This window comes from Somniosus microcephalus, chromosome 1 (genome assembly GCF_052327205.1).
Source record: "Somniosus microcephalus isolate GS21.2 chromosome 1, FLI_Smic_1.0, whole genome shotgun sequence".
Classification (NCBI taxonomy): Eukaryota; Metazoa; Chordata; class Chondrichthyes; order Squaliformes; family Somniosidae; genus Somniosus; species Somniosus microcephalus.
Window position 1 is genome coordinate 289,041,037 of NC_140987.1, and position 16,042 is coordinate 289,057,078.

At 41.4% G+C, this 16,042-nt stretch overlaps 1 protein-coding gene across 3 annotated transcripts in view; it reads left to right on the top strand.

Moving 5' to 3' along the window:
- The window catches only part of brd10 (bromodomain containing 10), a 73,454-nt gene extending 58,565 nt beyond the window's left edge, over nt 1–14,889 (top strand). For all 3 annotated transcript variants that reach the window (XM_085993703.1, XM_085993712.1, XM_085993720.1), the window contains 4 exons: nt 534–623; nt 2,984–3,099; nt 4,166–4,350; nt 10,485–14,889. In XM_085993703.1, the coding sequence (XP_085849829.1) occupies nt 534–623; nt 2,984–3,099; nt 4,166–4,350; nt 10,485–14,161 (4,068 nt within the window). In that variant the 3' untranslated portion in view covers nt 14,162–14,889. The remainder of the gene's footprint in view (nt 1–533; nt 624–2,983; nt 3,100–4,165; nt 4,351–10,484) is intronic.
- The last annotated feature ends 1,153 nt before the right edge of the window (nt 14,890–16,042 follow it).

A 16,042-nucleotide genomic window follows, 5' to 3' on the forward strand; every position in this document is an offset into this window, starting at 1 on the left:
TGTGCACTACCAGCTGTCGCTGAACAGTGGGAATCTAGGATCAGTAAAGCCGAAGTCGGTGTTCATTTGACCATCTTAGCGAGATCAGCAAAGACCAGAAATCAACCTGGGACTTTCTTTGCACAGCAATTTATTACTTTAATCAGCTTAGCAACTTCTGTGGATTTTTAAAAAATCAGATTTCTTTTCCCAGTGTGTGTCGTTAGTGTTTCTTGCTAATTTTCTTTTAGCTATTCAATATTAACAAGTTTCCACACCGGTATCCTGTGCTTTCTTTAAGCTTTATGTGAAATCATAATTATTTTACTGAGATGTTTTCTTCACTTGAGCTCAATATTTTCAAATAGCAAGTTTGCTTTTGGTTATTTCTCTCAAGTATGGTATGTAGGAAATTAGTTTGTCTAAAGCAGTAAGCTGTAATACAATTACCTGTAAAGTACTTTGTCAAGTTTGCTCTTTGTACATGCCGATGGTTGCATTAGAGCTCTAAGTCAGTAATTGTAACTACGTTTTTCTTAAATTTCTCTATATAGCTTATTTGCACTAGTCTTGATGAACTCAGGGAACTCATTGCCAAAATGGAAGGAGAGCTAAAAGAACTGGAAAATAATAAGAAGAAATCTGTAAGTAACTGATCTTTGCTCTGTGGATCAAAATTTGAAAGTCAAAAATGCTCCAATGAATTGTACATCCTGCTCTTCATCTGGTTTGGATGTTGCTGACTCAGAATGGCTGGTGTATTTCACCACGTAAGTCACTATCCAAAAGAAATTTATCGTGTGAAGTGCTTTTCAACCTAGTTAGGCACTATATAAACATGCGTATTTATTATATTTAGAAATTTGAGTATTTTAAAACTTCTACTTGAAAATAAACTTTCTCGAGTTTTCCTTATATAGAAGGGCACTACGTAATTGCATGTGTAAGAAACAGCAGAATGCAACTGTTGGTATATTGTAATTTTCTGCATATAACATCCACCATTTTACATTGGAACATGGGTTTAAAACTCCAGTTATGTGCAAGCTTGTTTTGCGACTAAAAATTGCATGTTGTATATGCAATACAAAGTTTAAGGAGTTTTTTTTCTTCCGTTTTGACCCCATTTGTTTCCAGATCTCTGCTAATGTTGCTTTGTTGCTTCCCTTGTGCTTATGATTTTAGAACCAAAATTATGACCTTAGTGGTGTAATTTGTAACAGTTAGGGCCAATACAATACACTCCAGAAATTGGTTGATGTGGGGATGCAAAGGGTAATTGTCGAGGAGCTACATCAAAATGCGTCGCCTCTTTCCATGTCGATGATTTGGAGCATAGGACAGTAACCAAGCTCTCTGGGTTTGCTGATACCTGTACCAAATTGGGGGAGGGATTGTATAAAAGTTAGAACAAGCGGACCAGTTCCAGAGGGATCGTGATAGGTTGTGGGATTAGGCCAAGAAATGGGAGATGTTTAGTGTAGAGAAATGTAAAGTCCTGAAGCTAAGTAAGGGAAACAAGCAGTGGGAGTACAAAAGAATCATAGAATGATACTGTATAGAAGGAGGTCATTCAGCCCATCGTGCCTATGCTGGCTCTTTGGTAGAGCTATCCAATTAGTCCCACTCCTCTGCCTTTTCCCCACAGCCTGCATTTTTTTTCATTCAAGTATTTATCCAATTCCCTTTCAAAAGTTTTTATTGAATCTGTGTCCACCACCCTTTCAGGCAATGCACCCCAGATCATAACTCGTTGCGTAAAAAAGTTGCTCCTCATCTCGCCTCTGGTTCTTTTGCCACTTACCTTAACTCTGTGCCTTCTGGTTGCTGACTCCCTTATCCAGGACAGCCTCACTCCACTTTGCTCTGGTGCTGGATTCAAGTTACAGTCACACCTATAACCACTTCATACTGACACTACAGTTGTACTGCAAATGCACCCTAAAAACATTGTTGCAGTTCTGTGTAAGCTGACTATACCTTTCATAATTTAATATTGCCTTTAATTTTGTATCATTTGATTGTAAATAAACCTAATGGGCTATTTAGCCTGCCCAGTAGCTGGGTCACTTGTAATGTCTCTACTAAAAGGTTAAATGCATTTGACTTTTACAGATGTACAAATCAGTTATTAAACCTACACTAACCTATAACATAGGTTTCTGGATCTCAAAGCATGCAACTCGCTCCAGGGATGTCCGAGATAGTTAAGAGAAAAACAGCATTGACATTCTCCTAAGAACAGTGGGGAAATGGTTTGCACACTGCCCTTGCACTTTGGGGATCTAGATGCAAATCTAGCCCACACTGCTGAGTCAAAAGTTTCTTTGGCTATAACGCTTCTATGTGAAATAATTTGGGAAAGCTCAAATCATATCCTAATACTTGTTGGCACAAAGCTGACCTTAAGTTTGGCAGTAAAATGGTAATCTTGCTGAAAGGCCACACACATCTGCCTGGTGTGAGAAGTAGAAGTGTCACACTGGTGCTGTGGTGGGGGCTGTTCTCAAGTTGGGGTTAAGACACATGATTGGAGCCTAACTCTACAGCTGATTATTATACTCTTAAACATTGGAATATTTGATTCCTGGGAGCACAGCGTGAGGAAGAATGAACCATTCCCTAACCGAAAAAATTCACCAGATGTTTAAGGAAAATTATATGAATAATGCATAAAAATTTAATTGCAACAATTACTTACCCATTTGGTTTGAGATTATTTTCCTGTTTATCTTTGAATTTATATTGCCCCAAAAGTTAACTTAGCCTGGAACCAACAAATGAAGTTTTATTTAAAAAAATTATTTTAACAAAAAAAGTTACAAACCTTATACAAAGTTCTACAGGTTAGTGAGTCCGAAAGCCAATGGCAATTTGATCATTCTAAAATGCTATTGCATTGGGGACAAAAGGTGAGCTAGTCGAGTCATGGCTGAATGTTGCGTTCTGACATAACTGTATAATTTGGCCATAATGTGAGATAATCTTTTTTTTAAATCTACAGGAAAAATGGTTTTACAGACGACAAGCTTTAAAAGATTTACATAGTACCCTAGGACGACTGTTGAATGAACTGTTGCCATGGGAACAAAAGCTAATCAAGGCTTATCAGAGAAATCGGTAATTTTTGCACTAGTGTGCATTTTTTATCTCCTGTCCTCTCCCTTTTCTAACCCTTCTTCTAGGCAATTAATCATGCTGGGGAGCAGTTTCACAGCTCTACAGTAATGTGGCCAAGTGGCTGTTCTTCATAGAATCATAGAATATTGCAGCACAGAAACAGATCATTTGGCCCCTCAAGGTGCTTTTCTCCATGAGATACTTCCTCGAATCCCATTTTCCTGCCCACTTCCCATACTGTCTAACATTCTTTTTCAAGCAACTAATTAATTTCCTTCTGAAAGAATTTATGACCTCTGCTTCAATAACAGTTTGTGGTGCATAATTCTATATTCTAAGGGGGGGGGGGGGAATTCTAGCCTCCCCTTTAATTCTTTTTGTGATCATCTTGAATATGGACAGCATGCCTATTCATTACTGGTCCTCTACCAGCATCCATAGACACACTTTCCAAGAGGACTCACTGGATGGCAAATCAGGACGGAAATCTTGGCTGATTCCGGTTCTTTCAGATCGGCCAATGTTTGTGCTATCTATGTGGGCTCGAGTGTACTGATCTGACGGATGTTTGCATGTATGAGAGACTACCTGAAATATGTGGCTTTGAGGGAAATTGGAGAAAAACATGCCTGTATGACCCATTGTATTGATTGTGTATGAGATGTTAAACTGAGATCTGCCGGTTCAGGCAGACGTTAAAGATCCCGTAGCACTATTTGAAGAGCAGGGAGCTCTCCCAATGTTTTGGCAGCATTCCTCTCTCAAATATCATCACCAGCAACACAAATAAAGTAGCTTATTTTCTCACTGCTGTTTGTGGGATCTTGCTGTTGCTGTACCCAAAATAACTTTCACATTTGCTTACATAAGTCCCTGAACTTCAACATTCACTGTCTGAAGATCTCTCAGACATTTGAGAGATTTAATAAGATGCTTTATAAGTGCACATCTTTTCCTTTTTATTCCTCAGTTACAAGCTTTCATCGAAGACTAATGAATACTTTGCATGTGTGCTGCCAATTTGGAAGCCTGATCAATAAAAATGCTTGCTTTTTATCTTTTGAAGAGCTCGAATGAAGAAAGACTTTGATGACTTTAAAAAACAGCCTGATAATGATGTGTTCGTTAGAGAGATCTTGCCAGGTGAAGAAATGAATGGAGAGCTTATAAAAGACATACCTCCAAATGAAGCAGGGTCCTCAAACTTTGCTGATCATCAAGAAATAGTTGGGAAAGAATGCTCTGAAATAGGTATCTTTACTTTTTTTAATATTATTGAGTTTAGAACACGTGTAAGTAAAATACACATTCCATATGAGCCAGCCGTACTTAACTTATCTACTAGAATTCTGTTTGTTTGTACATAATAGTGAACCTTTGGTGACATTGAATGAATGGTTATTTGAAAGGAAACCAAGGGTTAGCAAAAACTTGCACTTCATTCTAGCTATATAATGACATAAAAAGGGCCAAATATAAAGCCAAGTGCAGTTTAGTTCTGTTACTTTGTCTTCAAGGGTTCAGAGCCATCTTTGAATTCATATACAAGAAAATTCAGCAAAAAAAACACTCAATCGGTTACTGTGCTCAAAATCCTACAGGTCATGTGTCCCAGTGGCCGACTAGTGGCAGCAGCTCCAACTGTATTTTCATATTGCCATTAGCAATTGCTGAAGAAGGTCTTAAATTGAAGTAACAGGAAAATGCTAATGCTTTTACCTTCTTCCTACATCTCAATATGTGCCTGTCAGTAATCATTAAGAATCTTCTGTTCTATGTGCGCGCGTTCAATACTGTCTCCAGAAATTCCTCAACACAGAGTTTCAGCCTTGCTCCTTTAGTGTATGTAGCAACTATTCCTGCTTCTCAAAGACAAATCATTTGAGATTGCAGCCACAGAGCTCCAAATTGACATATTAACACCCCTTTGAAACTCTGACATAAAGCCGTCTTGTGCCATTACCCCAGTTTATTTTTCCCCAGCTAGGGATTCATCACTAAATTTTCTTTCAACGAGAGTAGGCTACATTAGAGTATCGATGTTTCTGTTAACTTACTCGGTTAGGCTGGCCACCAGGCCCTTTGTACGGGTTGTTTTTTCAGCCGAGGGTCACTTACTCCAGCCAGTTAATATAGATCAGGGCGTTTACTGACTGGTCGAGGACCAAATGAAGGCTGCTATGCTGCACCAGCAAACAATAGTCCACCCCCTTAATTTCACAACGGGCTTGATGACTTTTGGTTCATCGCTCTGCAAACTGGCAGCTATTACAGCTGGCCTTTGGTGGAAGAGGTATCTTGGGAGGAGGCAGATGGAGACAGTGCTGGAATCTTTTAAGAAAAACCAGCATAAAATGGATTCTATCAGAGGGATAAATATGAAGGATGGGGTCCTTTTTAAGATCCTTTGTCACTCAACCAACTAAAAAACAGGCTCAACGGTCGTCCTTTGTGGCACTTATACCCCCCGTAACAAACATACTCTTGTCAAGTTCGGGCATCCATCTGCAAGAGCAAGTGGACAATACAGCAGTCCACTTAGTACCTCAGTTGATTAGAAGTAAAAGCAGTGAGGCTAGCCCGGCACACATCGAGCCTATATTGCAAGTTCAGCTGGTATGAATGTGGTTGGGCAGCAGTACAGTGGAGTGCTACCTCGATGTAACTTAGTATAGAAGAATAGATGGTTGCAGCACAGTAGGAGGCCATTTGACCCATCAAGCCTGTGCCGGATCTCTGCAAGAGCAATTCAGCTCGTCCCACTCCCCCTTATTGTTACTCTGGTCATGATATTGGCCAAGAAATTCGGGTCCCCACGGGTGAGTACGCTGTGTACTCGCCCGTAGGGCCAACAGAAGTGCCGGTTTCGTGCGTGCGCTGGAAACCGGAACTTCCGTTCTCTTGAAGGAAGGGGTTCGAAGGTCAAATGCATGCGCCAGAGAGGCAGCGCGTAGACCTGGAACTTCCGCTTTTTTCACAGGTTTTTCAGCGCAGGTAAGTCCCTAGCAGCTGCGCGTGGAAAAAGCAGGCGCAAGGCCGGCTTTTAACAAGGTAAGAGGTGAAGTAAGTAAAATTTAAACATTTTTTCCACAAGTTTATCATTTTAAAATACTTAAAAGAAAGGTAAGTTTATTTTTAGCCCCGTTAAAAACTTTAATTTTTTTCAAAAATTTAAATTTTTGTTTAAAATAGTTAATTTATGTAATTTATACCTGGACTACACTTCCTCCCACCCCGCCTCCTGTAAGGACTCTATTCCATTCTCCCAGTTTCTCCGTCTCCGCCGCATCTGCTCCGAGGATGCCACCTTCCACACCAGTGCTTCCGACATGTCTTCCTTGTTCCTCAACCGAGGATTCCTCTCTACCATGGTTGACACGGCCCTCGACCATGTCCGTTCTATCTCCCGCACTTCTGCCCTCACTCCTCCTCCCTTCTGGAACCATGATAGGGTTCCCCTTGTCCTCACCTTTTCACCCCAACAGCCTCCACATTCAACGGATCATCCTCTGTCATTTCCACCACCTCCAACGTGATCCCACCACCAAACGCATCTTCCCCTCCCCTCCCCTTTCAGCATTCTGTAGGGACCGCTCCCTCCGAGACACCCTAGTCCACTCCTCTATCAGCCCTAGCATCCCTTCCCGTGCAACCTCCCCCCCACCCCCCCCTTTCCCACTGTCCAGGACCCCAAACACCCCTTCCAGGTGAAACAGCGATTTACTTGTACTTGCAATCTAATATACTGTATTCGCTGCTCACTATGTGGTCTCCTCTACATTGGGGAGACCAAACGCAGATTGGGTGACCGCTTTGCGGAACACCTCCGTTCAGTCCGTAAGGATGACCCCGAGCTTCCGGTCGCCTGTCATTTTAACTCACCGCTCCATTCCCACTTGGACCTCACCGTCCTTGGCCTCTTGCATTGTTCCATGGAAGCTCAACGTAAACTCGAGGAACAGCACCTCATCTTCCGATTAGGCACTTTACAGCCTTCCGGACTCGATATCGAGTTCAACAATTTCAGATCATAACCTCGGCTCCCATTACATTTTTACATAGATTTTTTTATCCACACCTTTGTTTTGGTCCCACCCCTCCCTTTTTTTTCTCTCCCACATGGCAGCTGTCTCTCATTCTGCCAGCGCATTTCACACCTAATCTAGAGCCGTCTTTTGTCTCCACTAGTCCTATCACCATCTCGTCTCGTTTTGAATACCTCTTAATGTCTCTTCACTTCTCTTTTGTTCTCTCCCAGCCCCCAAACTGGCCTTTTAATCTGTTTCATTTCCTGTGCTGTTTTAGTCTTGACAAAGGGTTTCGACCTGAAACGTTGACTCTATTTCTCTCTCCACGGATGTTGCCTGGCCTGCTGAGTTTTTCCAGCATTTTCTGTTGTTATTTCGGATTTCCAGTATCTGCAGTATTTTGCTATCGTTATGTAATTTATAGTTATTTTAAAAATGTGTTTTTTTTTAACATTTATTAGAAGTTTTACTTAGGTTTTGAGGCCGACCTCTATTCATAGATTTGACAGGTCTTCCCGTCAAATCTATGAATAGAGATTCCCTGCTCCGATTGGCCCACGTGATCCCAGGGACGCTGCGAACTAGTTGCGCCCCTGGGATACGCGTGCCCTGCACACCGGCAGCTGGAGCAGGCCCAGGATCGGAATTCCACGCGGGCCCACAGCACAAGGGCAGGCGCGCTATGTAAGTGCAGGTCGGGGGCTTGCGCCCACGGGAAGCCTCCAACCTGAATTTCTGGGCCATTGCTTCTCTTGGATGAGCATTTATCCAGGTCATACAACATAGCAGCAGATTCTCTGCTGTTTCATAGTTCAGTCTAATGAGCCGAGTCGCTCAAGAATATTTTGAGGATTTGGGGCGATGGGCAGTAGACCTGTTTGCCTCCTTATAACCACCAGCTCCTGTGTTCCTGCTCAAAGATAGAAGCTGTGTTTTTGCTCAAGAATAGAAGCCATGGCAGCTTGGAGGCTGGACTAGCTCTCCCTTTCCTAGCTACAAAGGTTTCTGCAAGCATTTACTCTGATCCCATGGGTAATTAAAGAGATACAAGGAAACAGAATAAAGTATATGGATAATCCTTTATTGGCCTGCAAACTTTGATGTTCTCATATTATTGCATTGAGCAATTTAGAGGGGTCATATACTGCATCCAAAACCAGAGAAACCCTGGTTGACAGCCTGGTTATTGAAAGACTAACTAGTAGATTTGTTTCTGGTGGTTGATACATTGATTGTTCCAGTAAGGCACCCTAATATCCAATATTGGGGCTTATGAGAAAATCTTGTGCTAAGCGGCTTAGTCCCAGCTTGTGATCATCAGCATCTGGGTAACAATGATCTAAAAACCTAATTATGTTTGATTTTATGTGCAGCCATTTGTCTTTCATGACCCATTTGGCTCATTAGGGAATCACTCAATAGTGCCCTGTTTTATGCAAGATATTTGTAGATTGCCGAGTCAAGCCCTCACTGGTTTCCAACTGAAACCGTAATCTAGTTTTATAATGTACCCACTGTTCAGACCTCCAAATATATTTCATACATGGCGAACTGCGTCGTTGGTGTTTGTTTTTGGCTTGCAAAGTTAATGATTTGCAAACCTTTATTGTAGATCAGCCATAGTTGATTTAGTATTCTGACAGAATGACCTTTAGGACTCATTTGGGCCAAGAGATTATTCAATTGTTTTATTCACAGCTTTCGTCTCACTGGTCAACCGTATGTATTGCAACTAGGAAAAAGCTGTGCACAAATGTGGTTTCTATTGCACATCATGGAATATTTTAAGTGACTGTCTATCATCCATTTTAATGTTATTTCTAATTAAGACCTGTATTCAGTAGTGAGAACTAGACAGAAAATGACTGTTGTGGCAAAAAATATTACTGTGGATCCCTGTGAAATATTTCCTGGAAATCACATTACTAAGTGTTCATTTTTATTCATTTGAAGATGGCATTTAAAACATTCCAAACGCTCATCTTGCAGTAGGCTAATGAGTATGTTCATGTGCACTACACCTTAACCAAGCCATTAAAGAACATCTTGTTAACTTTCTTATCTAATTTGTTGCCAATTAATTAATGTTAATATGTAAACTCCCATGTGTTCTCGGTGTATTATAGAAACATAGAAGATAGGAGCAGGAGTAGGCCATTCGGCCCTTCGAGCCTGCTCCGCCATTCAATGAGATCATGGCTGATCATCCAAATTCAGTACCCTGTCCCTGCCTTCTCCCCATATCCCTTGATCCCTTTAGCCTTAAGAAATATATCCAACTCTTGAATATATTTAGTGAACTGGCCTCCGCCGCCCTCTGTGGCAGAGAATTCCACAGGTTCACCACTCTCTGAAGAAATTCCTCCTTATTTCAGTCCTAAATGGCTTACCCCTTATCCTTAGACTATGACCCCTGGTTCTGGACTCCCCAGCCATCAGAAACATCCTTCCTGCATCTAGTCTGTCCAGGCCTGACAGAATTTTATAGGTTTCGATGAGATCCCCTCTCAATCTTCTAAACTCCAGTGAGTATAAGCCCAATCGACACAATCTCTCCTCATTCCTGCCATCCCAGGTATCAGCCTGGTGAATCTTCGCTGCACTTCCTCCATGGCAAGAACGTCCTTCCTCAGGTAAGGCGACCAAAACTGCACACAGTACTCAAGGTGCGGTCTCACCAAGGCCCTGTACAACTGTAGCAAGACATCCTTGTTCCTGTACTCGAACCCTCTTGCTACAAAGGCCAACATACCATTTGCCTTCTTAACCGCCTGCATGCTTACCTTATATGCTGCATCTGTAAATCACTTCCTGTTATTAGGCTAGTCCACTTGTAGGATATAAATTCTACCCCACATGTCGCCTTGTACACTATAAATCCATACATTTTTAACTGGCAAACCTACTGTGTCTTATTTAAGACTAGTTAAAATAGACCCAAGATCAGGGCGTTTGACATTAGATTATTGATCCAAAGACTGGAGAGATGATCATGCACCAAGTATTTATTGTACCCAAAAACTTCCTGGCCCAACAATAAGATGGGAAATATGTTGAAAAAGAAAGTCCACCCAAGGCACAAAAGGAGCTGGAGAAACGAGCTTCAGTTGGCTCTCAAACAGCTAATTTGGGACATTCTCCTTCAATCTCTGTCGCCTGTGCATCTTTATAATTAGCTTACAATGGCTATCATTGCGAGCCTTTGCTGCAACACTTCATGATTAATACAGCAATGTAGTTAGATATTTATCTGTTGTGCAGTACTGTGTGCACCTCCTGAGCTATTTATATTATTGGCATTACAGGCTTGCCTGCGTTTCACTAGTGTTTATCATTAACCATTTTGATATCTTTCAGATGACATGATGCAGCCAGACATTGAGATATCTACAAGCAGACTGAAGCCCGTAAGAAGAGAATGTTCCAGTAAAGAAACACAGAAACAAGCTTCCAAGAATCTTAAAAGGCAAACTAAATGTGGTGATTTTGATGAATGTTGGAAAGAATCTCCTCCTAGCAAAAAGACCAAACTAAGCACAAATGAAGCTGCTGCAGATCACAACACAGTAAATGTTCCATTTGGCTCTGAGCCTGTAATCCAACAGATTGAATCAAAACCTGCAAAAGTACAGCCTCCAGTTGAATCAATTACCAACTTAAGCAAGCCAGATGAACATTTTGTCAAGTCAGATTCTTCAAAAGGCGAGATAACCAGTCTATCAAGATCAACTGTACAGAAAGGGACCAAACCTATTCAAGCCTTACTTGCAAAACATAATGGGAACAAAGTGACCTTAACCAGTCAGACATCCTCCTCTGTGAGAGAGGCAAGCAATCCAGAAGAGAAAACAACTGCAGTCACATCACATCCAAGTCCAGCAAAATCCTGTTTACCATCTCTTGCATCTTCAAAAGGCCCATTGCAGATGGTGTATAAAATGCCTGATGGATCTTGTGTGCCAATTGATCTCAGTAGCAGCCAGATTAAGATTGCAGTCCAACCTGTTATTGATCCAAAGACTGGAGAGAGGATCATGCAACAGGTACTTATTGTACCCAAAAACTTCCTGGCCCAACAACAAGATGGCAAATATGTTGAAAAAGAAAGTCCACCCAAGGCACAAAAGGAGCTGGAGAAACGAGCTTCAGTTGGCTCTCAAACAGCTAATTTGGGACATTCTCCTTCAGCAGACCTTCAATCTCTGTCGCCTGTTAAAGTTCAGTCACAGATTTCTAATTTAATACCGGGTAGGAGCGCTGCGAGTTTAGCAACAGTAACAACTTCTGTTAGTCAGCCAGCAAAAGTTATATCCTCATCTTCATGTAACTTTTTAGCATCATCAGCAGTCGTTGGTGCAACACCACAAGGAAGGGTGGAAAAGTCTGCAGTTATGGTGCCTTCAGTTACAACATCAAATACTAGAAGTGGTCAATCAGCAGCTATTCAGCCAGTAACGCCAACAAAAACACAGAGCAGATCGATAAGTAATACTGGAACAGCTCAGAGCTTCAACTCGCAGCAGTCAAAGGAAGCACCTGAAGCAAAGCAAGAACTTAAAACGGTGTGCATACGAGATTCTCAGTCCATTTTAGTCATGACACGTGGTGGAAACACAGGTGTTGTTAAGGTGCAAACCAACTCAAACCAAAACTCACCTAATGCTATTACTCCAAGGCCAATATTTACTTTTTTACCAGAGGTTCAGAACTTTGTGGTATCAAAAACACAATCATCGTCGCCATTGACCTCTCTTCTTGTTCCAGCACAGACGTCCCTTACAAACCTTGGTCAGCTTCCTGTTTCCAATTCCATTTCATCAGTTTCATTAGGCCTAAATCAATTGGGTGGGGAAGCAATTAAATTAGGACCTTGCAAAACTGTGAATAATGCAGGAGTTGTACCTGTTCATGTGCCTCTGCCCACAGTCTTGTCAACTGTTTCAGAGAGTCCAGCTGTGCACACCTGTACCCACAATGCCTTGAATTTAGTAAGAGGCCCTGTGGGTGGATTATCTAGTGGAGGTCCAGTCCAAAATAAGGCAACAGTAACTCAAGCACCATCATTGCAACTCTCACTTGATGCTGCAAGTGGCAAGCAGCTATTTCTGACATCGCCAGAATGTAATAAGCCAGGAGGTAGCACATTCTTGACTGGAACGACAATGCCGAAACTTTTATTGGTTCCAAGTCCCTCTGTTGCACCTTGTGGCACAAGTCAAGTCAACATGTCACCCACAAAAGCTCAACCTCAAAAGTTAGTCTTTATGAGTCCACCTGTGACTTCAATGTCCTCATCCTCCAACTTAATATTAACAAAACCGCCCCATCAACAGCATGCGCCACCGTTGAACACAACACAGATGGCAGTGAAAAACGCAGACCCTTGTCAGGTGGTGCTGGTACCATACACTGGGGAAACACCAATTAAGGCTAGTGCATTGCCTGGCCCATTTCAAGTAAAAGAAGTTAAAAAGGGAAATCCAGCCCACCTTGTAAGAAACAGCATCCAGAAAATCCCAGGAATCAGTCTTCTGCCGAATATGTCTGCAAAGTGGGGAGAGGGATTATCTACCAAGAATACAGTCTTACCAACAACTTGTATTAGTACTTCAGCAATCCCTTCAGTTGTGATGGGAAATCAGAGCTCTACGTCTTTTAGGAACGCCACAGGAATCAAAATGTGTGTTAGAAATGCATATACAGTAGCAACAACAGCTACAGGTGCAACTCTTCCAACACCAACATTTGCAACATTTGGTTCACTTCCCACTGCTTTACTTAAAGGAAATGACAATATGTCTGGATCTAATCAAGGAATGTTACCAACTAGACTTCCTGTTGCTATTTCAACAGTGAAAGCAGAGCACCTTGCTTCCTCAATGCTTCTTGCATCTGCGCAGCCAAAGATGTCACCTCAGTCACTGACTCCTTCTCTCCCTTTGCCAATTACAGCTGCTTTACCAAACCCAATAACAGTCAATTCAAAGATGCTACCAACAAATACTCAACCAATAAGTACAGCCTTTTCCCCACAAAACACACATTTTTCAAAAGACAGTTGTCAAACAGTCATTCGTTTTCAGAGTCCAAACACAATAACATCACCAACCAATGCAAGTACTGTTCCAAGGTTTGCAGCTGTGCAAGCAGCTACTCGTCTGAGTGCACCAGCTGTTGGTAATGTGTTGTCTCCTGCTGGTTTGGGTCTTAACTTGATGCATCAAACAACGATACACAGTTTAACAAAACATCAAATAAGTACTAATACAGTTACTGCAGCTACTTCCCTAATGCAGCCCACAGCAACTGTGCCATCTTCTGTCAGCAAAGTTTCTGGGCCATTAAATGAATCTTGTATACGGCAGAAAATAGTCATCAACACGAGTACTCCTTTGGCACCAGGGACTCAAATAGTCATTAACAATCATCGATTTATTGTTCCACCTCAAGGCCTTGGATCTGGTAGCCATGTCCTGCTGATTTCCAATACACCGAAACAGAGTAGTTCTCAAGCAGTAAATCTCAATGCAGGACCTCATGCAGGAACTGATGTTACATCTGCGTGTCAGAAGGCCATGATGGTATCTGCTGTATCCCATCGTTCTCCATCCTCTCTGTCTCCTTGTGTTCTTCCACCTGAGAAATTACTTCAAAACCTGTGTGTTCAGAGTGCTGCACAACCAATAACTGCTGTTTCTAAATCTGCTCAGCTTACAACAGGATCAACACTGATGAATGTTCCTGCAGCAAGGTCTCGGTTTCAGACTGCAGTGTGTAAATTCCAAGCTCCTACGAGCCAGAGTGCCACAGTTCTTCCAGTCGATACTTCCTTCAGTAAGTTATTGGTCAGCCCAGAGGGAGCTGTTTTAAATGCTATTAATACTGTGGTTAATCCTGCAAAAGTGGCGTCACCATCCACTCTGACTCATATTTCTGGGAGTTCAAGTGCAAGTGCTGCTGTAGTCTTCCCTACATTTAAGGCATCTGAAGTACTTGACCCTACCAGAACTGTTTCAGCATCTTCCAATCTTTGAATTACAACTGCCAGATAGCCAAACCATGGGGATTGCGAGAGCCTTCAATAGAACTGGAATCATTCTCGGATTATATTTTGGTTTTTAGGGGATAAGGCACAACTTATTACATCAGCCAAGTTGTTTAAAATAATGGTGACCGAGATGTCTGAGGCACAAATATTTATTTAGTCTGCAATTACTAAATTCCTGTTGCAAAGATGTTTTCCTTGTGTTGTATCTGTGAAATCTGTATTTCAATGTACAAAAACAATGTTAAAAATTGTAAGACAGCAAATTTGAATGGACTTGTACATTTCCCCTGGTTTATAATTTTAACAAAAGCATAGCAATTTTAGTGATTGCTTACTGTGCACTCAAAAGCTTCTTGCACACTTGCAGTACGACCTGTATTGATGTCTACATCTTTGGTATGCTGCAACGTTCTACTTTTAAGTATGTGATTTTTTAAAAAATGTGCAGTCAAAAAAAGCAAAAGACTTGTTTATATGCTATTGCTTCCTTTTTTAAGTATTTAACATAGAAAACTTCTGCAGTCTGTTGTACAGTTGTAAATACTTTTGAACCCAGAAAGTTGTACTAAAGTGAATGTACAAAAGAATTTTGCTAATTTATTTGTTCCTTGTTTATATAATGTATAGGTTTTTAAGCTGTTTAGTAGCTTTTAAAGACCAGTGTTTAGAAAAATGCAGACAAATCTGCATGATTAAAAATGTGTGCAATTGTTATTTATGCGCTTATATGGTTTTTATTCGAATGCAAGTTCCCTCCCCAACTGTGGCCCGTAATTTGCGGTCAGCGGCGAAGCAAAGGCATTCAATGCTGGCCCTGAAGTAAGCTTCCCACAAAGATCTTGCGAGCGCTGTGGTGAAGTTCGGATTTTCCGACGTGCAGTTGAAATCATTGTAGTTTAGTGGAATCCATTAAACCGTGTTCTGCTGTGACATCAACAAGCTGTCTAAGCAGCCAATCACAATGTAGAATTCTCACAGACCAAGAACCAGGAAGTGAGTAAGTTCCTTTGATTCTAACTTTTTAAAAATGTTAGAGAGCAAAACAAAGACTGGGGCTCTCTCATGGGGGAAAAGGTAAACCTGAAATAAAGATGAGCAAACATTTTTAAAAGAAATAAAAAGTTTACAAAGTTTCTTAATTTAATTTTTATCATAATAGATAAATTTGACACTCCACAAAATTAAAATTAGTTTCTCAGGGCCATAATGTATGTTTTGCAGTCAATACACTGTTAAAACCCCAGTTACACCTAATCCAAAAGGGTCTAACTTTTAATGGGGTATTTAACCATGACATTACCACGGAAAAGCCTGAGTTTTCGTCAGTTTCCCTGATTTGACAGGTTACACTGATTGTCGGCTATGGTGTGGGTGGGGTGGGGGTTGCACAATGCAGCCAGTGTTGGAGCAGTGAATGACTGACCACAACTTCAGGATTTCCGTGTTAGGATGCGCATGCGCTAAATCCTAAAGTTGCGGTTCCAGTTTCAAAGGGGTAATTATAGCGAACGCTGTTCGTTTGCTGTTATTATCCACCACAAATTCCAGCCCATTAATTCTATATTGATTCAATTCCAAATCTGCAGCAGCAATTGCTGACTTAGAGTTTGACTAAGTAGGTTGGGTCATGTATTTCTCACTTGTTTGCAGTTTGATATTCGAGGGGGGTGTCTTCCTAGCTGTGGTAAGCTATGCATTTTATTTTTATTCTGCCTCTTGTAAAACTACTCTGGCAATAAGTTATGGTGTTGAGGGATGGCAGGGGGAGGATGAAATATTGACAGGGAAGGGAAATGCTAGCCTGAAAAGTGGGAGTTCTAGCATTCTACAACTTTTAAAAAGGCTGGTACATTTGAGGTTTACAATG